This window comes from Hordeum vulgare, chromosome 4H (genome assembly GCF_904849725.1).
Source record: "Hordeum vulgare subsp. vulgare chromosome 4H, MorexV3_pseudomolecules_assembly, whole genome shotgun sequence".
In the NCBI taxonomy this organism is placed as follows: domain Eukaryota; kingdom Viridiplantae; phylum Streptophyta; class Magnoliopsida; order Poales; family Poaceae; genus Hordeum; species Hordeum vulgare.
This window is the reverse complement of record NC_058521.1, coordinates 29,972,471-29,999,093: the sequence shown is the minus strand read 5'-3', so window position 1 is coordinate 29,999,093 and position 26,623 is coordinate 29,972,471. Positions and strand designations below refer to the sequence as shown.

Genomic DNA, 26,623 nt, shown 5'->3' with positions numbered 1-26,623 from the left:
CTCCTCCTCCAGGGTTCGCGCCGGCTGCACCCCAGGTCTCCATCGGTGAGTTCTCAGAGCTGGAGCTGGCTCCGGCCGCAGCCGGAACGCGCATCGACACGACCATGGTTCGAGCCCCTGGAGGCGCGCTCCTAGCCGGCTCTTTCGCCGCATCGGGCTAGGGGGGCTCGTGCATGGCGGGGACCTCAACCCTCGGGGCCTCGTCTCCCACCTTCAACGCCGACCCGCTCGTGGCGTCCACTCCGCCGCTCGGGGTCTCCGTCCTTGGCAGCGAGCCCTCAGTCTCACGTGCGTCCTCTGGCACCTCTAGCGTGGCATCCGGCTGGGCCTCGGGTGCCACCTTGGGCCCCTCCGGCGCATTGTCGAGCCCCGACTCGGGCTCCTTCGGGGCATCTGCCGCACACGCATTCGCGTGCGTATGCTCGTCGGCTTGCACGCCCGCTTCCCGCTGTTGTGCGGGGTCATGCTTCCTCTTGGAGCGCTTCTCTCTGGACGGCGGCTCTAGATTGGAGTCGTACGCCCGCTTCTCCGTGTGGTCCTGGCTGGCGGCCTACTTTCGGGCCGCCGCCTCCCATGGATGGTGCTCCTACTCGTGCAGCGCCTTCTATGCTGCCTCCACCTCAGCCCATGTGGTGCGCTCCTTCTTGGAGCTACCCTCGCCCTCCGTCCTCATCGTTCGAGTGGACTTCGCCAGGGCACCAGTGGCCTTGCTCGTCATCTCCTGATGAGTGAGGAACCTCGCAAAGGAAAAATCCAAGCAAAGGAAATGGGATTCTCGGTTAACTTACCGGTTCTGACGGGAACCGGCCACCTGGCGGGCCGTGCCTGAGCGACCCGCTGCTTCTTCACGTCGCCTCGGCAGCCTCCAACCAGCGGCCCACCGGTAACACGCTTGGGAGCCGAGCGACCGCCCGCCGGCTGCTTTCCCTACTTCTTTGACCCCTCATCGTCTTCGACCGAGCCGCGGCCGGATCGACGCAGCCGTCTCCTCGGCATGCTGGAGGCGTCCTCCGTCTCCTCCAGATCCTCCGCGGTGGCTGCACCGCACAACTCTGGTGACTCCACGTCGTCGTTAGCCCAACCAAGCAGCACGAAATTGAGAAATTCACCAGTCGGCTCAGATCCGTTCGACTCCGTCGCGTCATCGCCAGACTCCCGGTCCCCAGCGCGGTCCGCCTCCCGCGGCTCCACCTTGTCGACGTACTCGATCTCCTTGGGGTAAAACTCATGCACGTCCTCTGCTGGCCGACCGTGAACCTGCAGTCGGGCAAACAACTATCGGCGTGAGGAACCGGAGTATGGCGTGAACAACAAGATAAACTAAGGCCGGTGCGCGGCTTACCGGCGGGGCCGAATGCGTCTGGTCGTAAGGGGCCTTGCCCCAGCACCATCCGCCCTCATCCATTGAGGCGGTGGAGATCAGGTTCACCCGCACCGCCATGCGGGATGCCCGCAGCTCCTTCATCGAGAGCCGACACGGGTCACGTCGGCGGCCCATTTGGCTGATAAGATGCGGTTGGCGCTGCAGTGGCTGGACCTGGTGCACCACCATGGTTGCGAGGAGATCCACTGCGGCAAGACACTCCGTCTCCACCATTTGCCCCAGTCGGGCACAGATCAACTCCACCTCCGCAAGCAGATGCGGCAGGTCAGTCTGCCAGTTCTGCTTCTCAATCAGCGGCGCATCGACAAAGGGAGGCAGGTTGATATGTTCGGCTGCCGGATTAATGTTCTTCACGTAGAAGAACCCCTCCTGCCAGTTCTTCACCGAGTCCTGTAGAGGAAGCCTCAGGAAGCCGGATCCAGTCCGGTGATAAACGAGCGTCGCGCCGCAAGCGGTAATCCGCTTGCTGCCGGTGGCCTTGTCCGTCACAAGAGATCCAGACAGCTGCTTAAAGTAGAAGAGTCGGCGCCAGAGATCTAGGCGCAGCTAAATACCCAAGAAGCCCTCAGAAAGGGTCACGTAGGCAGCCAGCTGCAGCATGGCATTTGCAGTGAGGTAGTGCGGCTGTAGGCCGAAGTGCATCAGGAAGCGAAAGAAGAAGTTGCTCGCTGGCAACCCAAACCTGCGAGCGAAATGCTCAGCGAACACCAACACCTCGCCGGCTTGTGGGGCCGGAGACTTCTCCGCCCCTGGGACTCGCGCGGCGATGAGTTCGTCCGACGGTAGCTTGCGGCGATGGTGGAGGAACTCGATGTGGGCCTCGTCCATGTTGATGTCGTCCCAAGCGCCCCGGGTTTACGACATGTTCGGCAGTGGCTCGGGGCGCGGGATCGAAGGTGGGGAAGGGTGGCGAGGCGTGTCAGGCAACAACGGCGATCGGCGGTGATAAGCATGCTACCGGCGTCTCTCTCTCTCGATTTGGGAGGGGAGGCGTCGGAATGGCAGGGGATGGGGCGAGGGAGCAAATAGCCCCCCTCGGCCTCTCCTCTCGCCCATTTAAACCCATGCGGGGTAGTGGGGAAGGGGATTCGTTGCGCATGATTCCCACCTCTACCGCGTTGCATGGGTAGTGTTACAATGCATCAGGGGCACCGACCTTCGCCCCCCAAATCCACAGAAGATCCGAGAACGAGGGCCAAGCCCGCGGCAGCGCGGGCCCTGCCACGTGACCCGGTCTTGTCACCCGTGTGAACTGTCAGGGCACGGCCCAGAATGCGATACACGTGGTGCGCCGCAGCACTAATAGAGAAGCCGAGGCGTCCCGGGAGCGCCAGCCGGCTGCACCCCGGCCACCTCCGACCAATGGGCGAACCGGTTGTGGGCTCAAAGGCGTGCGGGCTAAACTTCCACGCAGGCGAGGTCCGCCGCCCCGAGCCAGTGAGCCTCCCGTGCTTCGGGGACTACTGACGGGGGATAACCCCGGGGTAGGCTCATCGAGCCTACTCCTTCGCATTTTGGCACAGTACGGGACGGATGCTTACCCGTGCGCCGGCTCCTCCTGGATTGTTGCGCAGCCCGCACCGGCTAGGGACACAACGGCTCGCCATCCGGCTCGATGGCTAACCGCCAGCAGGATGGTGAGAATTTGTCACATCAACGTGACTGATGCGACAAGAGCACACGACTAAAGGCAAGATTGCGTTAGCTCAGGTACCACGGAGTGGCGTACGCATGGCTATAGTGGAGGCGGCCGTACCGCTGACCTATGTCGGTTGCGGCATGTCGGCTTCGCACAGTGCCGACACGCCTCCACCTACTCCATTACCTGCCACGGCGTGGCTACAGTGGAGGCGGCTGTATCGCTGACCACGGCCGGATTCCGCAAGATGACGCACACAGTGCAACCCGTGCCGCACGTGAAGGGCACGCACCTATCCCACCGGCCAATCGGCGGGCCCGAGCGTCCGATGGGACCCTGCAGCCGGTGGGCCCTGCATACGACAAGACTTCTCAGTAGGGTCCCCTCTAGGTACCATATATCCATATTGTAAGCCGGGGGGTTCACCTATAAAACCCCCTGGCCCTCCTCCATGCACGGGGTCGGACATTCCCACACACAAACACACATACAGGAGAGGTAGATCACGAGCCGGCTAGCCCCTCTTCCTCCTCCGTCGAATAGCTCAAGGAGCGCTTTGTAATTCCCTTGGTTCATCAACCACTCCGGCAAGACTAGGGGTGTTACCTCCCACAGAGGGCTCCGAACCTAGGTACATTGTGTGTCTTGCACCGCTAGTTACCAATCTCGTTCCCAAAGCCCGTCGGTGTCCCTTCGGCCCCAACCACTCTCGATAAGCCACCCCATGGCATCTGTCGTCAGAAAACAATCACAGAACCAGTGCCGCTTTGGAGGAGCTTACAATGGGAATAGCTCGTGCAATTATGAGGAAACACTCAAGGTACATTGCCCATAAAGTATTGTACCCAAGACAAGGCATCTACTCACTCGTGGGAGAATTGTTATATTATGTGGTAGTTAATGGTGGTGGACATCCGGGTTAGTATGGCTAAATCGGCTCACAAGGTGGTTAGTGTGGCAGATTGTGAGGATCAGATCTCAATGAACTAGGTGGCTCGCAATCGGGGTTTCAGCATCGAGGAAACGCTGGCGATGGGCAGCATACTGATCATGGCAATCAGTAGCATAACAATCAATCTCGGTTTCAAAGCGACCCTAAGCGGTTGAACGATGGTTAATACCATATTTTCATCACCAACACTTGCAAACAAGACCAGACGTGCAAAGCAAAGAGCCATCAGTATGGTCGAGCCGACAGTCCCTAGAAACCTCAACTGGTCTAAGCAACTAATCATTTGGAGTAAAGAAGATCACCCTACCCGGGTTGATAATCCAGGAGATTTAGCCTTGGTGGTGACACCTCAGTATTGTCATCAAGCCAAAGCATTAGACGTCGACTCAACAACATATGGGTGCTTTATTCCCAATATTTCATTGCAAAGGACATTAACCAACAAGATGAGAAGATGGCTCAAAAGAAACTAGGATTTTCGAAGAGCCATTCTATTGAAATAAGCCGGCCAAGGAACATGCCGGTCTCACAACATATTTATTATTCTTATTTCAGGAGCTTACCATGAATAAATTCAAGCTAACCTGGGGACTAATGTCGGGGATATTACTCGCGGTTTGACCCGGCGAGGAGTATGACCCAGCACAGCATTTGGCGACTCATGCGAGGCGCTGTGTTCACCAAGCCAACCGGGACAGCAGGGCCCAAGGCCTAGCGTGCAAGCCGGTGCAAGGCAGCTCATAGAGAAGGCCCAAGAAGAGGAGGAATTCCCTCCAAGAGAAGCAAGACCTGGATTAGGATTCGAGAGAAACTAGTCCCATTCCTAGTAGGACTCTATGCAAACCTACCCCTTCAACCTATATAAGAAGGGGCACGGCACCCCAAGAGGGATGGGTTAATTTAGGTCTAGACAAGACAAATCTTGAGATAGATAGATTAGACACCCTCGAAATTAGAGGTAGCGACTATGCACCATTGTAATCGAGATCATCATCATCATCAATGAAACACAAGAAGGACGTAGGCTTTACCTTCATTTGCGGGGTCGAACCTGGGTAAACTCGCATCTCTCAATTCTGGCCAATCCCTCTCAAGCCGCCACATAGTGTGATGGCCTCACACCTAAGTCCTTCACGAGGACATCTACCGTGACAAAACCATGACACTATGCATTTACTTCATCATGATCGGAATTTTATCTATAATTGTTGGCCTCATGAAGGAGAAAGCATCACTCAAGCTTGGGGGAGGCTTAAATCTATGATGCACACTTGCCCCAATAATGAGATCTCAAGGGAATTGATCATACAAAAAAATTCTACTCGGCTTTCTCATGATGATCAAACATTGCTCGACACTTGTGTGGTTGGTTCCTATATGAAGGGGACTACTGAATTCAGATGGAATCTTCTAGAAAAGATTAAACCCAATGCTGAAGATTGGAAACTCGATGGAAGTGAGGCATCCGCTACGAAATTTAATTTTGATTGCGTTAAATCTTTCATGGAGACTTCTCCTTTTCGTGAGTTTAGCAATAAATATGGTCTGGATCCTGAGATAGTAACTACCTTCTGCTAAACTTTTGCCACTTACGTTGATCTCCCCAAGGAGAAGTGGTTTAAATTCCATCTTCCTACTGAAAATTTACATGATGAACTTGTTGAAATAAATAAGGAGGAAATAATTATTAACCATGTAGATCCAATTGTTTCTACTTCTTACATTGAGAAACCCCCCTTTTCCTGTTAAGATTAGAGAGCATGCTAGGGCCACAAAAGTGGTTAATAAAAGTCATCTTAGGTAACATAAACCTTCCAAGCAAATAAATGTTAAGCCTAAGGTTACCATGGTTAAAGATATCTTAGGTGATAACATTGATGGGCAAGTTATTTACCTTCGTGATGAAGCTGCTAGAATTGCAAAGCCTGTTAGAAATAAACATGACGAATTTGATAAAAATAAACCACTGGTAGGCACACATCTTATCTCTAATAAGATTGGAGAACATTGTTATCATGGCCTGTGTGATCCAGGTGCTAGCATTAATGCTATACATTTACATTATATAAAGAAATTATGCATGATATAACACCCGTTTCAATTGAAGACATAGATGTTACTATTAAACTTGCAAACCGAGATACTATATCTCCACTTGGTATTGTTAGGGATGTTCAAGTATTGTGTGGAAAGGTCAAATATCCCACTGATTTCTTAGTACTTGGTTTGGAACAACATAACTGTTGCCCTATAATATTCTCTAGACCTTTCTTGAATAATGTTAATGCTGAAATTAATTGTGCTACACAGAAGGTTAAAGTTACCTTCGATGATATGTCACATGAGTTCAATTTTTCAAAGTTTGGTAAACAATCGCATGGGTGAGATGGGCCAACCTGGCCTGCTTGACTTGGAGTGCACGCCAGTCTTTGGAGCATTCCATCTTGACCATAAATTTGTCACACAATCCGGTCTTCCACGATGCGGCCCACATGGTCGGCCCATAAGGGATAAGCCGACCACCCGAGGACCCCTTCACCTAGGACTCCCTCCCACGTGCCTTGGCCCGAGCCTCTAGCCACAACGGCGGTGGAGCCCTCAACACATGCCCCGCCCTGGCGAGAGATTGCTGCAACTGAGCCATCACCTCCTGCCAAAGTCGTATACTCATCTGGCCCCTCCGCAACCATTGCCGCATGCTGGCCCGACCGCTCCATAGCCCTGTCGTCGCCAAGGTTCACCATTCATATGTCTCCATCGTATCTACTTTTCCAAACTCTTTTTCCCTTGTTTTGGACTCTAATTTGCATGATTTGAATGGAACTAACCTGGACTGACGCTGTTTTCACCAGAATTGCCTTGGTGTTGTTTTTGTGCAGAAATGAAAGTTCTCGGAACGTCCTGAAAATTTACGGAGAATATTTCTGGAAAATATGAAAAATACCTGCTCAAAGATCCACCGGAGGGGATGGGCCAGTGGGCCACAAGCCCTATAGCCGCCGCCCCCCTGGTGGCGGCTACCAAGCTTGTGGGGCCCACGTGGATCTGCGGCCCCCAAACTCATCTCTATAAATTCAGTTTCGTCCCAGAAAAAATAAAGAGAGAAGATTTCGTCGCGTTTGCGATACGGAGGCGCCGCCACATCCCGTTCTTCATCTGGAGGGGAGATCTAGAGTCCGTTTTGGGCTCCGGAGAGGGGAAATCGTCGCCATCGTCATCATCAACCTTCTTCCCTCTCCAATTCCATGAAGCTCTTCATCGTTCGTGAGTAATCTATTCGTAGGCTCGCTGGGCCGTGATGAGTAGGTTGAGATCTATCATTTAATCGAGTTAGTTTTGACGGGGATTGATCCCTAGTATCCACTATGTTCTGAGATTGATGTTGCTACTACTTTGCCATGCTTAATGCTTGTCACTAGGGCCTGAGTGCCATGATTTCAGATCTGAAATTATTATGTTGTCACCAATATATGTCTGTTTTAGATCCGATCTTGCAAGTTGTAGTTACCTACTATGTGTTATGATCTGGCAACCCCGGAGTGACAATAACCGGAACCACTCCCGATGATGACCATAGTTTGAGGAGTTCATGTGTTCACCAAGTGCTAATGCGTTGGTCCGGTTCTTTATTAAAAGGAGAACCTTAATATCCCGTAGTTTCCTTTTGGACCCCGCTGCCACGGGAGGGATGGACAATAGATGTCATACAAGTTCTTTTCCCTAAGCACGTATGACGACACACGGAATGCATGTCTACATCACATTGACGAACGGGAGCTAGCCACTTATCTCTCCGTGTTATAACTGTTGCATGATGAATATCATCCAAACAAATCACCGACCCATTGCCTACGAGTTTGTCCCACTGCTGTTGTTACTTGTTTTGCTCTGCTGCTGTTACTACTGTTGCTGCTGCTGTTACTTGTTTTGCTCTGCTGCTGTTACTACTGTTGCTGTTGTTGTTACTTGCTTTGCTCTGCTGCTACTTGCTACTGCTGTTACTTGCTGCTGTTGCTACTTGCTACTGATGTCACTACTGTTGTCTCATGCCTCTCCTGTTACTCGTTACACTGCTGCTACCTGCTACAATACTTTTTCTCGCGCCGTTGACGGGAAAGAATATTTTCCGTCCACGGTCAACTTCTGGCGCCATTGATACAACCGTTAGGAATAGTCTGTCGTCAACAGATCATTTCTGGCACCATTGTTATCATACTACTTTCCTGCTGATACTTTGCTTGCAGATACTAATCTTTCAGGTGTGGTTGAATCTGACACATTCAGCTGCTAATACCTGAGAGTATCCTCTCACTTCCTGTCGGGCGAACCAACAAATTTGGGTTGAATACTCTACCCTCGAAAACTGCCGCGAACCCATGCGTTGGTGGGCCATTGCAAGACAATTGCTAATTGTTGAGCAACTCGGAGCAGTTCTGGCTTCGTTGCCCTGGAGGCATCAAGTCAGGAACACGTCAACAACATTTCTCTAGTGTCGTTGCCTGGGACTGCTGGCAGCATTTTTCTGGCGTCGTTGCCGGGGAAGGGGATTGTTATATTCTCTGAGTCACTTGGGATTTATATCTGCTGATCACTATGAAGAATCTAAAAGATCCAAAAACCAAAGTCTTGCCCTCAACTACGAGGGGAGGTAAGGAACTGCCATCTAGCTCTGCACTTGATTCACCTTCAGTTATGAGTAAGTTTGCGACACCACCTCCTGCTAGAAATCTTGATATGTCGCCTGTGCTTGATGATGCTTATGATGCTGCTATGCCTGACACTGCTAGAGATGCTATGCCTGATACTGCTAGAGATGTTATGCCTGATACTGCTAGAGATGCTATGCCTGATGATGCTATGCTTGATACTCCTTTGCCTGATGATGCTAGAGATGCTATTTTCCCTGATGATGCTATGCTTGATACTGCTAGAGATACTACTTTGCATGATATGCCACTAGGGGTATTCCTTGATGCTCATATTGCTAGAGTTACTGCCAATGCTCGTGATGCTTCTGAAACTGCCGATACTATTGAGATAGAACCTGCTTTTGCTCCTCCTAGATCTAGCTCTCCTAGATATGAATTTCCTGATATACCTGAGGGTTATGTTATGGAGGGAGAGATAGCTGAGGATTTTCTTGCGTGTAAGGATGCCTATGAAGCTGAGAAATTACTTCTCAAGTGGAAGGAAAAATCTCTGAAAGCTAGGATGAAATACGACTCGAAGTTTGCCACTTCACCTATCTTTATCACCGATAAGGATTATGAATTTTCTGTCGACCCTGAGATAATCTCTCTAGTCGAATCTGATACTTTCCATGGTTATGAGTCTGAGACGGTCATAGCCCATCTTACCAAACCACACGATATAGCCACCCTTTTCACTAGTGAGGAGAAGATCCGCTACTACTATATCCTTAAGTTGTTTCCTTTCTCTCTAAAGGATGACGCTAAAGTCTGGTTCATTTCTCTTGCTCCTGGATATGTGAGTAGTCCCCACGATATGGTCTATTACTTCTGTGAGAATTATTTCCTGCCCATAAGAACCAAGTTGCCTTGCAGGAAATATACAACTTTGCTCAACTCAAAGAAGAGAGTCTCCCACAAGCTTGGGGGAGGCTCATCCACCTACAGAATGCTTTGCCTGATCACCCTCTTAAGAAGAACGAGATACTTGATATCTTCTATAACGGACTTACCGATGCTTCTAGAGACCACCTAGATAGTTGTTCCGGTTGTGTTTTTAGGGAACGAACTATAGAACAAGCTGAGATTCTACTGAATAACATCTTGATCAACGATAATGCTTGGACTATTCCCGAACCACCTCCTAAGACAACTCCTAAGAAAAGAGGTATTCTATTCCTTAGTTCCGAAGATATGCAAGAAGCCAAGAAATCTATGCAAGAGAAAGGCATTAGAGCTGAAGATGTCAAAAATCTACCACCTATCGAAGAGATCCATGGTCTCGATAACCCGATACAAGTAGTAGAAGTGAATTCTCTGAGTAGGTTTGATGAGAGTGATATTCCTTTTGACAAACCTGCTAGCCTATGCTTTGATGAATTTGACAACTTTGTTTCCAAACAATAGAGTTTCAATGATTATGTTAGCACACATTTGGAACAAAGTACTCGTATGCTTAGTCATTTAAGTGCTTGTGTAGACAGAAATGTCAATTATCTGAAACTTCTGAGTAAACATGCCTCTATGATTACTACTCAGGTAGAACAAGTACTTAAAGCTCATAATTACTTGCTCAATGAATTAAATGACAACTCTGTCAGAGTCATTACTAGAGGAGGCAAAATGACTCAGGAACCTTTGTATCCTGAAGGCCATCCTAAGAGAATTGATCAAGATTCTCAAGGAATTAATGTTGATACACCCGGTCATCCTAAGAAGAAGGATGATAGAAACCTACATGTCAGTTCAACAAATACTGTCACACCTGAAGAACCAAATGATATTTCTGCGTCTGATGCAGAAACACAATATGGTGATGAACATGAACCTCGTGACAATATGGACAGCAATGTTTGCAATGATAAGGATGTGGAGATTGAACCTACGGTTAATCCTGATAACCCACAACCTAAGAGGTACGATAAGAATGACTTCACTGCTAGGAAGCATGGTAAAGAAAGGGAGCCATGGGTTTAAAGACCCATGCCCTTTCCTCCTAAGCCATCCAAGAAAAAGGATGATGAGGATATTGAGCGCTTCGTTGAGATGATAAGACCCGTCTTTCTGCAGATGCGGTTAATTGATATGCTCAAAATGTCTCTGTATGCCAAGTACATGAAAGATATCGTGACTAATAAACGGAAGATACCAGATCTTGAGATCTCCACCATGCTTGCCAATTACACTTTGAAAGGTGGAACTCCTAAAAAACTTGGTGATCCCGGAGTGCCCACTATACCTTGCTCCATTAAAGGAAACTACGTAAGAACTGCCTTATGTGACCTTGGAGCAGGTGTTAGTGTTCTGCCGCACTCTCTTTATCGTAGACTTGAACTGGATAAGTTGACACCCACTGAAATTTCTCTGCAAATGGCCGACAAATCAACTGCTTTCCCTATCGGCATTTGCGAGGATGTGCCTGTTGTGGTTGCTAACACCACTACATTTACAGACTTTGTTATCTTCAATATTCCCGAGGACGATGTCATGGCTGTCATCCTTGAAAGACCCTTTTTAAACACTGCAGGAGCTGTTATAGATTGCAACAAAGGCAATGTCACTTTCCACGTCAACGGTAATGAGCATACAGTGCACTTTACGAAGAAACGATATCAAGTACATTGCATCAATGCTATCGAAAAAACTTCATCGATTCTTATTGGGAGCTTTGAATGCCCTATTCCTCGTGTCAAGATGAAGTATGATTTGCTTGTTGGGGAGATACACATCCCCATTGAGGTGACTTAGTGGCTATTCGACAATTCTTTGTTTCCTTTTGCGATTTGAAAAAGTTTTGTCATGAGGATTTGATCAACCCCATTGACGGATTTCTTTCGATGACCATGAAATGGATGAATCAAGGAGTCACATACCTCTGTTTTAAGCTTTCACTTTCTGTTGCTTAGAAGAAAAATGATAGATTTAGTTTAGTTTTTCCTGTTTTCTGTTTTAGCGTCCCGGAGAAAAATACCCCGAAAATAAAAGTTCTCCGATGGTCCTGAAAATCTAGTATGATTTTTTCTGGAATATTTGAAAAATACTGGGACTGGGAGCTGGCCTGGGGGCCACACCATTAGGCCACAAGCCCTGTAGCCGCCCCTGGTGGCGGCTACCAAGCTTGGGGGCCCACAGGGACCCCCTCCACTCATTCCAGCTCCCATCCTCTTCTTCTACCTCCAGAAAAATTTGTTTCGCGGCTCAAACTCATGTTCTTGCTCATTTGGCTGAGATTTTCGATCTCCTTGCTCAAAGCACCATTCTCCAAAACGTTTTGGGGAAATTACTCCTTGGTAAGTGACTCCTCCATTGGTCCAATTTGTTTTTTCTCTAGTGCTTTATCCTTCGCGTATTCTTGCTACCTTGGTGACCCTGTTCTTGAGCTTGAAATGTTGATTTTAGCTGGTCCCAAGTAGTTTTAGCGAGTGATACGGTCTCTAGGAACTAGTAGGAGTAGTTGCTACGAGTTGGGTTAATCCTTACTCACTTTTCCTTCGAAGTCCCTAAAAATTTCAGATTTTCTCAGAGCTAGAAAAGGAAAAAAGATGAGGAGGTTCTTGAGAGGCTCTTCAAGCTGTAACCCCAAGGAGGATGAGAAGAACCACCCCAAATACGTGGTTCCTCGAGTCACAGAAGTTCGAGCGTGCGAGTGGCCAAGTGATGAATTTTTGCGCGCCGCTGGGCTTTTTGAAGACTTGTATTACTTGGTGGAGAACGCAGGTCTTACCGCGTTCGTTGAAGATAAGTGCTCACAATACCTCCTCCTCACCAATATTTTCGTTCAAAGCTTCAACTTTTATCCAAGGAAGAATCCTCCCATGGTTGAGTTCATGTTATACGACATCCCCCAGTGCATGACACTACAGGATTTTTGCAATGTATGCAAATTACCTTATGTTGGGGATATTCATGACCCTCGTCCACGGGACTTGGAGGATTTCATAGGTACTATTGCTGTTGGAGAGGAGAGAGGAGTGTCTCGCGCTAGAATTGCTAGCATACATTTTCCTGTGCTTCGGTACTTCTCATTATTTGTGGGAAAATGTTTGATTGGCCATGGGGAGGCTGGATCACTTAGTTCTCCAGACCTTGCGGTTTTGCACGAAGGCCTTTATAACGATAAGACTTATAGCTTAGGTGCTATAGTAGCTCAGCGGTTGAACAAAAACCGTTCAAAGGGTGTCGTCTATGGAGGTATCTATGCTACCCATCTTGCCACACACTTTGAGATACCCGTTAGACTGGGGGAGGAAGGAGAGATGCTTCTTCCTGAGAAATATCTGGATTATGACAGCATGGTTCCCCATGATTTTCTGGATAGAGATGCTACTAGACGGATGATTTATAACCTGGTATTTAGTGAGGGTACTCGAGAGACTATTACTTTGCCTGCTCCTTCCTTGTTCGATCTTCATGCAGCAGGTACACTATTATGCCCTCGGACATCTATGCATATTGGGGCTTGGCCCAACCACAGGTGCCCGTGCCCGAGCCGCCAGTCGAGTACCAGACGCCAGTTTATCAGTGGGAGCTAGAGGAGCTCACACAGCAGTGGCATCCACAGTCCACTCCGGAGTATCCCGGAGTTGGTTATTTCCCGCCTTGGGAGTAGACCAAGCTAGGACAAAAGCCTAAGCTTGGGGGAGTACGTGTTCTCACCGACCTTACATTCATGCTTATGCTTTCACTTTGTTAGCCGGTGTTTACACTTTGCCACTGTATTATCCATGCTAGTTTATTTTCGTTTTCTTATTTTCTTGTTTTGTGTCCTTTTGAACCCAAAAAGATTTTCCTTTCTTCTTTTGCTTGTTGGGAGTTTTCCCGTGTAAATAGTTTTCTTTTTCTTTGGGTCAAGGTAGAAGATATTGGTTACAATGTTTAGTGGCTCTTGCATGCATACCTGTTTAGCTTTCAAAGAGCCATATTACTTTGTCTTCTCCTTTGTGTTTGCCTGCAGATTCAGCTTAGTCCAATGCACGAGCACTCTTATTATTGTCCACATCGTTCGATCGTGCAAGAGAAAGGCAATAATGATGATATATGATGAACTGACTGAGACTGGAAAAGCTGGTATGCAATCTATATTTTTTTTTGTAAATACGACTAGCTTGTCGTCCCAGATTCAGCTTTGTTGTGAGAGAACAATGTTTGCAATGACAACTTAGAGATCATAGTTTCTGATGCCATGCTTAATTAGCTGGGAGCTTATAATGGTTTGTCTTGAATGCCAACATAGATTTTGAGATGACTATGATGTAGTATGATAGGATGGTATTCTCCTTTGAATGATTCAAGTGGCTTGACTTGGCGCATGTTCATGCATGTAGTTGAAACAAAATCAACATAGCCTCTATGATGTTCGTGTTCATGGTGATTTATATCCTGTTCATGCTTGCAATCAATGTTAGTCAAACTCATTGCATCTTGATGACTGTTGTCGCTCTCTAGTTGGTCGCTTCCCAGTCGTTTGCTAGCCTTCACTTGTACTAAGCGGAATACCGCTCGTGCATCCACTCCCATAAACCCAAAAAAAATTCCATGAGAGTCCACGATACCTACCTATTTGCGATATCTACCTGCCGTTCCAAGTAAATTTGCATGTGCCATTCTCTAAACCTTCAAGAAATAATCTGTTTTGCATGCCCTAACCACTCATGCGGTGACAGGGGGCTATTGATATCTTCCATGTTAGGCGTGTTATCCTCGACATGTATTTATTCACTGTCATTCACGAGAAAGGGGCCGGTAATTGGAATGCCCAGTTCCACACTTAAATCGAAAACATAACTGTAAAACAAGAGTCCCCCCGGATTGATGTTAGTATGGACGGTACCCGAGGATTCGGCTAGCCGTGGAGTGTGATTGATTTGTGGTGGGGGAGTTAAAACTTTACTTTTCTGTTTGGGAACCGCCTATAGCATGAGTAGCATGGAAGATATTGAGAACTCTTGGTCATTGCGTTGACAATGAAAGCATGCCACCCAAAATTATTATCTCTATTTTCAAAGCTTGAGCTCTGGCACCTCTGCAAATCAATGCTTCCCTCTGCGAAGGGCCTGTCTATTTATTTTCCTGTTGAGTCATCCTCTGCTTGTATAAGCACCAATTAGAGAGCACCTCTGTCATTTTTTATGCTTTGCTTTTGATTGATATTGAGTATGACTATGACTGGATCTTCGTTCCCATGAATTACAATGTTTAGTCAGCCCTTGATCGTTGAAAGTGCTCCGCATTTATGTTTTGCGGTCTCAGAAAGCGCTAGCGAGATACCACCTATTCGTATTGCTTCATGCTTGTCTTGATTGAATTGTTGGTATCTGAAACTCATTGTTATTTGCTCGCTAGCTGATTATGCCATTGAAATTAGTTTACCGTGAGACCTTTGTGTCACTTGCTTATGTGGTTAACTTGTGATCTTGCTGAAATTCTAGTTATGAGTTAGACATAGTTGCAACAACAAGATCAAACAAAGTTTGTCAAAGTTTTTCTTTCTCTTTCAGTTTGTCAACTGAGTTGCTTGAGGACAAGCAAGGTTTTAATCTTGGGGGAGTTGATACGTCTCCATCGTATCTACTTTTCCAAACTCTTTTGCCCTTGTTTTGGACTCTAATTTGCATGATTTGAATAGAACTAACCTGGACTAACGCTGTTTTCAGCAGAATTGCCTTGGTGTTGTTTTTGTGCAGAAATGAAAGTTCTCGGAACGTCCTGAATATTTACGAAGAATATTTCTGGAAAATATGAAAAATACCTGCGCAAAGATCCACCAGAGGGGATGGGCCAGTGGGCCACAAGACCTGTAGCCACCCCCCCTGGTGGTGGCTACCAAGCTTGTGGGGCCCACGTGGCTATGCCGCCCCCAAACTCAGCTATATAAATTCACTTTCGTCCCAGAAAAAATAAAGAGAGAAGATTTCCTCGCGTTTGTGATACGGAGGCGCCGCCACATCCTATTCTTCATCTGGAGGGCAGATCTGGAGTCCGTTTTGGGCTCCGGAGAGGGGAAATCGTCGCCATCGTCATCATCAACCTTCTTCCCTCTCCAATTCCATGAAGCTCTTCATCGTTCGTGAGTAATCTATTCGTAGGCTCGCTGGGCGGTGATGAGTAGGATGAGATCTATCATGTAATCGAGTTAGTTTTGACGGGGATTGATCCCTAGTATCCACTATGTTCTGAGATTGATGTTGCTACTACTTTCCCATGCTTAATGCTTGTCACTAGGGCCCGAGTGCCATGATTTCAGATCTGAAATTATTATGTTGTCACCAATATATGTCTGTTTTAGATCCAATCTTGCAAGTTGTAGTTACCTACTATGTGTTATGATCCGGCAACCCCGGAGTGACCATAGTTTGAGGAGTTCATGTGTTCACCAAGTGCTAATGCGTTGGTCCGGATCTTTATTAAAAGGAGAACCTTAATATCCCGTAGTTTTCTTTTGGACCCCGCTGCCACGGGAGGGATGGACAATAGATGTCATGCAAGTTCTTTTCCCTAAGCACGTATGACGACACACGAAATGCATGCCTACATCACATTGATGAACGGGAGCTAGCCACTTATCTCTTCGTGTTATAACTATTGCATGATGAATATCATCCAAAAAAATCACCGACCCATTGCCTACGAGTTTGTCCCACTACTGCTATTACTTATTTTGCTCTGCTGCTATTACTACTGTTGGTGTTGCTGCTGTTATTTGTTTTGCTCTGCTGCTGTTACTTGTTTTGCTCTGCTGCTGTTACTACTGTTGTTGCTGCTGTTACTTGCTTTGCTCTGCTGCTACTTGCTACTGCTGTTACTTGCTACTGTTGCTACTTGCTACTGTTGTCACTACTGTTGTTCCTTGCCACTGATGTTACTCGTTACACTGCTGCTACCTGCTACAATACTTTTTCTCGCGCCGTTGACGGGAAAGAATATTTTCCGTCCACGGTCAACTTCTGGCGCCATTGATACAACCGTTAGGAATAGTCTGCCGTCAATAGATCGTCTCTGGCACCGTTGTTATCATACTACTTTGTTGCTGATACTTTGCTTCCAGATACTAATCTTTCAGGTGTGGTTGAATCTGACACAATCAGCTGCTAATACTTGAGAGTATCCTCTCACTTCCTGTTGGGCGAACCAACATATTTGGGTTGAATACTCTACCCTCGAAAACTGCCGCGAACCCACGCGCTGGTGGGCCGTTGCATGACAATTGCTAATTGTTGAGCAACTGGGAGCAGTTCTGGCTCCGTTGCCGTGGAGGCATCAAGTCAGGAACACGTCAACAACATTTCTCTAGTGTCGTTGTCGGGGACTGCTAGCAACCATCGTTGGATCCGCAGGAGCGCTAAAGCCAGACTCCTCCGCAACTGTGCACTGGCCATCCTCTGCAGCGCCTTCCCCATCCACAGCATTGCTGCCATCTATAATGACAAGTCTCCGCCGCCGCCGCTAGCAGATTGTGAGCCACCGCCGCCGTTGTTGGGGAACGTAGTAATTTCAAAAAAATTCCTACGCCATACCAAGGATCTATCTAGGAGAAACCAGCAACGAGCAAAGAGGTAGAGTATCTTCATACCTTTGAAGATCGCTAAGCAAAAGCGTTGCTAGAACGTGGTTGATGGAGTCGTACTCGCAGCGATTCAGATCGCGGTGGATTCTGATCTATGCGCCGAACAATGGCGCCTCCGCGTTCAACACACGTGCAGCCTGGTGACGTCTCCAATGCCTTGATCCAGCAAGGAGGGAGGAGAGGTTGAGGGAGAGCTCCGGCAGCACGACGGCGTGGTGACGGTGGAGCGGCGTGGTATTCCGACAGGGCTTCGCCAAGCACTACGGAAGACGAGGAGGAGAAGGAGTAGGGCTACGCCGAGAGAGAGTGAGAGAAATTGTGTCTCCAAAACAGCTGCAAACCCTCCACTATATATAGGAGGAGAGGGATGAGGGTGCCCACCCTTAGGGTTTCCACCCTAAGGGGCACGACAGCCCTAGATGGGCAACGGGTGGCGGCCAAGGGTGGAGGGGTGGCGCCCTAGGGTGGGCCTTGGGCCCAAGGCTGCCCCTCCACGCTGAGGGTTTTGCCCCTCTCTACCCCTTGTGCGCCTTCGGTGAGATGGGAAGCGCACCAGCCCATCTAGGGGCTAGTTGCCTTCCACTCTTGGCCCATGTAGAACTTTGGGGCTGGTGGCCCTTCCCGGTGGACCCCCGAAACACTACCGGTGCTCCCGGTACATTACCGGTGACGCCTGAAACACTTTCGGCGATCAAATCTTCACTCCCTATATATGAATCTTTACCTCCGGACCATTCTGGAGCTCCTCGTGACATCCGGGATCTCACCTGGGACTCTGAACAACCTTCGGTAACCACGTATAATATTCCCATATAACCCTAGCGCCATCGAACCTTAAGTGTGTAGACCTTACGGGTTCGGGAAGCATGCAGACATGACCGAGACACCTCTCCGGTCAATAACCAACAATAGGGTCTAGATATCCATGTTGGTTCCCACATGTTCCACGATGATCTCATCGGATGAACCACGATGTCGGGGATTCGATCAATCCCATATGCAATTCCCTTTGTCTACCGGTATGATACTTGCCCGAGATTCAATCGTCGGTATCCCTATACCTTGTTCAATCTCGTTGCCGGCAAGTCTCTTTACTCATTCTGCAACACATCATCCCGTTACTAACTCCTTCATCACATTGAGCTCATTATGATGATGGATTACCGAGTGGGCCCAAAGATACCTCTCCGTCACATGGAGTGACAAATCCCAGTCTCGATTCGTACAACCCAACACACACTTTCGGAGATACCTGTAGTGCACCTTTATAATCACCCAGTTACGTTGTGACGTTTGATACACCCAAAGCACTCCTACGGTATCCGGGAGTTGCACAATCTCATGGTCTAAGGAAATGATACTTGACATTAGAAAAGCTTTAGCAGACGAACACCATGATCTAGTGCTATGCTTAGGATTGGGTCTTGTCCATCACATCATTCCCCAATGATGTAATCCCGTTATCAATGACATCCAATGTCCATGATCATCTATTGATCAACGAGCTAGCCAACTAGAGGCTCACTAGGGACACATTGTGATCTATATATTCACACCTGTATTACGGTTTCCAGTTGATACAATTATAGCATGAATAATAGATAATTATCATGAACAAGGAAATATAATAATTACCACTTTATTATTGGCTCTAGGGCATATTTCCAACAGTCTCCCACTTGCACTAGAGTCAATAATCTAGTTACATTGTGATAAACCGAACACCCATAGAGTTCTGGTGTTGATCATGTTTCGCTCGTGGAAGAGGTTTAGTCAAGGATCTGCGACATTCAGATCCGTATGTACTTTACAAATATCTATATCTCCATCATGGATGTATCCACGAATGGAGTTGAAGCGGTGCTTGATGTGCTTGGTCTTCTTGTGAAATCTAGGCTCCTTTGCAATGGCAATAGCTCCAGTGGTTGTCACAGAACAGAGTCATTGGGCCTGACGCACTGGAATCACTCCAAGGTCAGTGATGAACTCCTTCATCTAGACTCCTCCATGTGCTGCTTCCGAAGCAGCTATGTACTCTGCTTCACATGTAGATGCCACCAAGACGCTTTGCTTGCAACTGCACCAGCTGACTGCCCCATTATTCAAAATATACACGTATCCGGTTTGTGACTTGGAGTCATCCGGATCTGTGTCGAAGCTAGCATCGACGTAACCCAAAATCAAGAGACTCCAAAAGTCCATCTGTATGGAGTTTCTTCATGCACTTGACACCGATATGACCAAGGCGGTAGTGCCACAAGTATGTGGGACTATCATTATCAACCTTACATCTTTTGGTACTCACACTATGAATATGTGTAACATCACGATCAAGATTCATCAAGAATAAACCATTGACCAGCGGGGCATGATCATAAAACATACCACTCATACAAATAGAACAACCATTATTCTCAGATTTAAATGAGTAGCCAGCTTGCATCAAGCAAGATCCCGATACAATGTTCATGCTCAAAGATGGTACTAAATAACAATTATTGAGGTTTAAAACTAATCCTGAAGGTAGATGTAGAGGTAGCGTGCCGACGACGATCACATCGACCTTGGAACCATTCCCGACGCGCATCGTCACCTCGTCCTTAGCCAGCCTACGCTTGTTCTGTAGTTCCTGTTTTGAGTTGCAAAGGTGAGCAACAGCACCGGTATCAAATACCCAGGAGCTACTACGAGCGCTGGTAAGGTACACATCAATTACATGTATATCATATATACCTTTGATGTTGCCAGCCTTCTTGTCCGCTAAGTACTTAGGGCAATTCCGCTTTCAGTGACCGGTTCCCTTGTAGTAATAGCACTCAGTCTCAGGCTTGGGTCCTTTCTTTGGCTTCTTCCCGGCAACTAGTTTACCGGGCGCGACAACTGCTTTATTGTCTTTGGCTTCTTCCTTAAGAAAGTCGTTCAAGAATGTAGTTTTGACGTCCATTTGCCACATTTCATAATCATAAAATACGGCAATTGCTAACATGATTCGGACCGACTTCAGCATCGCTCCGGGTGAGAAGGTCTCATCGTAGTCAATCCCTTGAACTTGTCGATAACCCTTAGCGACAAGTCGAGCCTTATAGATGGTGACATTACCATCTGTGTGAGTCTTCTTCTTAAAGATCAATTTATTTTCTATGGCTCACCAATCATCGGGCAAGTCCACCAAAGTCCATAATTTGTTCTTATACATGGATCCTATCTCGGATTTCATGGCCTCAAGCCATTTGTTGGAATCCGGACCCGCCATCGCATCTTTATAGTTCGAAGGTTCACTGTTGTCCAACAACATGATTTCCATGACAGGATTGCTGTACCACTCTGGTGTGAAACATGTCATTGTGGACCTTCGAGGTCCAGTAGCAACTTGAACCAGGAAATATAATAATAATCACCTTATTATTGCCTCTAAGGCATATGTCTAAAAACCGCTGCTAGGGTTTGAGACACGAGAAGAGGGATGTGGACCGTGGAGAGAAGAGAGATGCCTTGTTCCATCGGGTTCTATTCTATTTTTCTTAAAATGCTTACGGGCACGGGCTCTTTTGTCCAGCTAAAAAAAGTCGCATCGGTCCGTACCCATTTTAACGGTGTAAGCTAACAGAATTGACGCGAGTGTTAAAAAGAGGGGGAGGGGAATTTATACATGATGTGAGATAAGGAAGAAGAAAAACTTCAGTGCTAAATAAGGAACCAACATTTAAATAGTGTTATATAAGAGCAAGTACAATAAGGTACAATCAGCAGACTATAAGGATTAAAATACTATATTTTTGCTGACTTGGATGAAAGAGAAGAGGAGAGAAAGGGAAGCGGGCTCAGCACGTGCTCCTAGGTGCTTTGTGAGAATGAAAGTTGGGTCATATATGATAAAAAATAGTACTCTTTTATAGCTAAGTATTGTATAAGTTAGCTATAAGATGGGATATAAGATGACTTATAGCCAGCAGTTGGCTACACTATTAAGAGCAAGTACAATAAGGTACAGTCAACGGGCTGTAAGGATTAAAATACTATATTTTTGCTGAGTTGGATGAAAGAGAAGAAAAGAGAGAAGGGAAGCGGACTCTTCGTGAAAAGCTAGCTCTAGCACGTGCTTCTATATGCTTTGTGAGAATGAAAGGTGGACCATATATAATAAAAATAGTATTCTTTTATAGCTAACTATTGTACAAGGTAGTCATAAGATGGGCTATAAGATGGCTTATAACCAAATACTATTAACCATGCTTATGCTCTAATGAATTTTCTACACGAAGGTGAAGAAACTCACGTGGCACCGGTCTTCGAGGTCCCGCCCTCTCGTGTTCAGAATCCCATGCTCAAAAGCAACCGTTGCCATGGCACCATCCATCGATCCGTTGCACCCATGGCACATCTCTCTTCCGTTCCACCACAGCTTTCCGTTGCCCAGAGATTCAATATTATGCCTGATAAAGAAAAAGATAACGGAGAAATCTGAACCCACATAGCCGTTGCGGGATGCCGTCTCCGCCAACGGCTCTATTCCCCCCACCGCCCGCTCCACGTTGACCGTTTGGACCATTAAAACCCTCCTCCCTCTCGCCCTTCTCCCCCACTCCCAATTCCCCATCTCCCCCCCCCCCCCCACCCCAAACCGACGCGCACATCCATCCATCCGCATCGCCCCCGGCCACGGCCGAAACCCTAGAGATCCACAACCGCCGCGCGAGCAGCAAGAGGAGGAGATCGCCGCCATGAACGACCTCATGACCAAGTCCTTCATGAGCTACGTCGACCTGAAGAAGGCGGCCATGAAGGACCTCGAGGCGGGCGGCGCCAACGACGAGACCGAGCTCACCCAGGTCTGCGGCGCCACCGACGAGCGCCTCCAGGGCTTCTTCAAGGAGGCGGAGGCGGTGCGGGAGGAGATGGCGGCCATCCGCGACGCGCTCGCCCGCCTCCACGCTGCCAACGAGGAGGGCAAGTCGCTGCACCAGCCCGACGCGCTGCGCGCCATGCGGGTCCGCGTCAACGCCGACATCGTCTCCGTGCTCGGCCGAGCGCGCGGGATCCAGCGCGCCCTCGAGGACATGGACCGCGCCAACGCCGCGCAGCGCAGGCTCTCCGCGGGCTGCCGCGAGGGCACCACCCTCGACCGCACCCGCACCTCCGTCACCGCGGGCCTCCGGAAGAAGCTCAAGGACATCATGCTCGACTTCCAGGCGCTGCGCCAGCGGATGATGTCCGAGTACAAGGACACAGTCGAGCGCCGCTACTACACGCTCACCGGGGAGGTCCCCGAGGACGAGGTCATCGAGCGCATCATCTCCGAGGGCCGCGGCGAGGAGATCATGAGCGCCGCCGTCGCCGAGCACGGCAAGGGCGCGGTGCTCGCCGCGCTCAACGAGATCCAGGACCGCCACGACGCCGCCAGGGAGGTGGAGCGCAGCCTCCTCGAGCTCCACCAGGTCTTCCTCGACATGGCCGTCGTCGTGCAGTCGCAGGGGGAGAAGCTCGACGATATCGAGAACCAGGTGACCAACGCCAGGGACTACGTCCACTCCGGCAACAAGGAGCTCGGCAAGGCTCGTCAGCACCAGCGCGGCAGCCGCAAGTGCCTCTGCATCGGCATCATCCTGCTGCTCCTCCTCATCCTCATCGTCATCGTCCCCATCGCTACCAGCCTCAAGAGGTCCTGAGCAACCACACTACACCGGAGTTTGTGACAATCATCATCTGGACACCTGCATTTGTGTCTAATATGCTGTTTTGATTTCGTATTCTGCTACTTCATTCGTTGATTTGTGCCCCAATGTCTCTGTATCGTCAGGATTTAGCTGATGAAATAGTACACCGTATATCTGTTCAGTTAATTTACAGTCCTGAATTGCCAGTTGAATCTTAAATATGTGCATGAGGGATGACGTTTGGTGCATTGAAGGGAATATTTGTTCTTCATTCGTTGATTTGTGCCCGAATGTCTCTGTATCGTCAGGATTTAGCTGATGAAATAGTACAACGTATATCTGTTCAGTTAATTTACAGTCCTGAATTGCCAGTTGAATCTTAAGTATATGCATGAGGTGCTTGCACTAGGTGTCTTATGTCACAGCTTGGTGCATTGAAGGGAATATTTGTTCAATCTTAATGTTGTGCTTGTACTACGTGTCTTATGTCACAGCTTGCTACTGATGCAGAAGCACAGGCAACAGGGAGAACAGTAATGAGATAGGTTGCTTTAGCCAAGAACCAAATCACTTGTGCATTTTAAGAACCAAATGGTAGTGGATTCAATCCGATAACATTATTTCGTTTGTGTTACCGCATATTTAAGAAGTGAACTGATTTACTGAAGTTAAATCTGTGCATTTACTTGGTAGAATTGCTGCTTTCATCTCACAATGAAGCCTGGTCGAATAGCACGAACTAAAATCCTTAGGAAGTAGTATGAAGATCTTTTGCCAGTTTTATATCTGAAATTTTAGTTCTGTTTTCTGTAATATTAAAATTACAACCAAAGGCTATCAAGAATCTGAACTTTTATCTCTTATGTTCAATATAGATGCAGGTCTCCAGCATCTTCACTTCTTCCTTTGCAAGTTCCTGTTAAGGTAACAGGAACCACACTGGAGTTTGTGACGACAATCATGTGGACAACTGCATTTGTGTCTGTTGTTTCGATTTTGTATTCTACTACTTCATTCGTTGATTTCTGCTCCAATGTCTCTGTGACGTCAGGATTTAGCTGTTCATTTAATTTGCATCCCTGAAAAACCTGATGATTGATTCTATGCATCAGCTGAGATTTGATGCATTAATACAGATTCGGTGCATGGATTTGTTGCTGTTGCAGAAGCCTGCAGATCTGTTGTGTTTGCTGCTGGGTCCGAATCGCCCTGCGGTGTTAAATTCAGAACACAAGTGCATGATCACTGTACCACAGCCACCTGGCTTGGCACAAGATAGGCGAGCAGGGTTTGCTTGCGGCTTGGCTTCGTATCATCATTTTCTTCTTTTCTTGTTTGATGATCCAATTCATTTTGAATAACTGTTTATTACATCAGTGGAAGCTAGTCACAAGCATATTATTATAGGACTTGTTATATAGTCTTAATGTGGTGCTTGTACTAAGCCATTGCTATGCGTCCTGCATGTCACAGCTTACTGGTGGGGCAGAAGCATAGACAACAGGAAGAACACAGGTGAGCCAAGATTCAATGAACTTTTCTCTCGTGATGAACTGTCGGCACCAGTCCTACATTTTTTTCTCTGTGGACAGTGGATTTAGTCCAGTCCCATTATTTCTTTCGACTGCGCCATCCGTATATCTAACAACTGAACTGTCTTACTGAAGTTTAGTATCCACATTTGTTTGTAGAATTGCTGCTTTCTTATTTTCACTGTTTCTAGGAACGGAGATAGTTTGTGGATGATTGATTAGCGCCAACTAAGTTTCCTTAGATTATTGCACCTTAGAAGTGGTATCTGCTTAATATGAAGATCATTTGTCAGTTCTGTATCTGTACTACTACAAGTAATAATGGATATTTGCTAGAGTGCGGACGTTTGGAGCGGAGCTCGGCCTCCATGGAGGCCGAAATTTTTGAATAATTCAAAATTCAAACTTTTTGGTTTCAAAAAAATCTGAAAAAAAATATGGAAGTAAAGAAGGATGTTATGCGTATGTGTGCAAAAATTTAGGATGAAATACCTTGAAATACGATCTGCACAAAAAAGACAAATTCATGACCTGAAATGATGAATAGTGTCATGTGTAAAAAAGCCTCAGATTTGTCTTTTTTGCACAGCCCTTATTTCAATGTATTTTTTTCTGAAAATTTACACACATGTGTGTTACGCCTTCACTTATCCCTGTATTTTTTCATAATTTTTTAAAATGTAAAAATATGAATTTTCATGAAATTTGAATTTTAAATTTAAAGGCCTCCATGGAGCTCGGCCACCAAAAGCAATTTCCGTATTTGCTACCAATAATCTCAGCCTTTATCTCATTTGTTGAATAGATGCGGGTCTCTTGCATCTTCACTTCTTTCCCCAGGTTCCTGTTAAGGAAGAAAAGGTAACCCTGCCATCCTGGTATACAGATAGAATAAAAATAAAATTATTTGGCTACCAATGATACACATAGAACCATCTGTTGAACACAAACGATATGGGAAGTTCTCCTTAAGGGATCACGATGTTCTCCTACTTATTCTGCTTGAAGGGATCGCGTTGATACTGTTGCTACCAACACTGCTGTTTTGTTTTATTTTAGACTAGCAATGCTGCTGTTGTCAACTAATTACAACTCACATTTGTTGAGAGGAGACTGCAGCTTAGTAATTCGGTGTCGATGTTCAATGCGAGTTTAGTAGTACCGTATGAGGAGGTGAAGTAATGTTCTTATAGTTCACAACAAGTGGTCTGATGTGTTAGAGTATATATAATATAGCCGTGTACCCTTTTGTACTTATCTCATTGTATAAGGGGTTTCCTGCATATATTCCATACCTGTACATGTATATATATCGGTCTATGGCCTCATGAGAATACAAGTTGCATATCTTTACCTAATAATAAAGAGGCTATTGCTTCTGTCGGAATTTCCGCCGCGGTATTTTTACAAAAAAGTCCTTGGCTGAATAAACCCGCAGTCCATTGTTTATAGTTGAAAAACGTTTCGTTTTTACAAAATCCCCCCTCGCCGCGGTCAACGTCTTCCTATCCTATCCAGAGACCACGCACGCCCACCGCCGGCATCTCAGCTCGGGCACGAGGAGGGGGCGAGCGGGCGCGAGGAGACGGGGGCCGGACCTCCTCCACCTCGTGTCGCCGTCGGTGAACGGACCCTTGCCGGACGAGCAGATGAGCAGCGCATCTCTCTCCCCCTTCTTCTTCTCTCTTCATCACCACCACCACGAGTTGTCCATGCTAGAATCCAGCGAGATCTGGCCGCGGGCAACCCATCCCCGCCGCTCCCGCGCTAGATGTGCACCGCCTCCCACTCGGAATTTGCCTCCAGCGCCGCTGCAAGCTACCTCCTGCCTCTTCCCCCGAGGAGGTCTGCAGCAACAGTGTCCTCTGGTGCATGCAAAGGTCTTCGTGGAGGTGGAAATTTAATTCGACCTCACCTGGGGCTTCTGGCCTCCTCGAGCTCCTGCTGCCGGCAGCCTCCCGAAGCTCTTGTCGGCCTCCTCCCCTGAGCAGAGCACGAACAAGGTACCGTATTGTACGCTTGAAGGTCACCCAACTATTCCCCATAAGCCAAATCCCCTTTTGAAATTGAACAGTTCACCAAATTAACTAGGAAACCTCGACACTCCAGTTGCTCAACCTGCTGGTGCTAGGAGAGGATGACCATTAGAGATGCAGCCTGTGCTGAGCACTCATAGTTTCAGTTTATTATTTCTTAGTTAATTTGTTCGAG

General features: G+C 47.5%; 1 protein-coding gene across 1 annotated transcript; it reads left to right on the top strand.

The window, feature by feature from the left end:
• The first annotated feature begins 21,813 nt into the window (after window positions 1–21,813).
• Window positions 21,814–23,099, top strand: LOC123447704 (syntaxin-related protein KNOLLE). The gene has a single exon (XM_045124337.1). It carries the CDS (start codon window positions 21,948–21,950, stop codon window positions 22,890–22,892), a length of 945 nt encoding a protein of 314 aa, XP_044980272.1. The 5' UTR covers window positions 21,814–21,947; the 3' UTR covers window positions 22,893–23,099.
• Window positions 23,100–26,623: the final 3,524 nt, after the last annotated feature.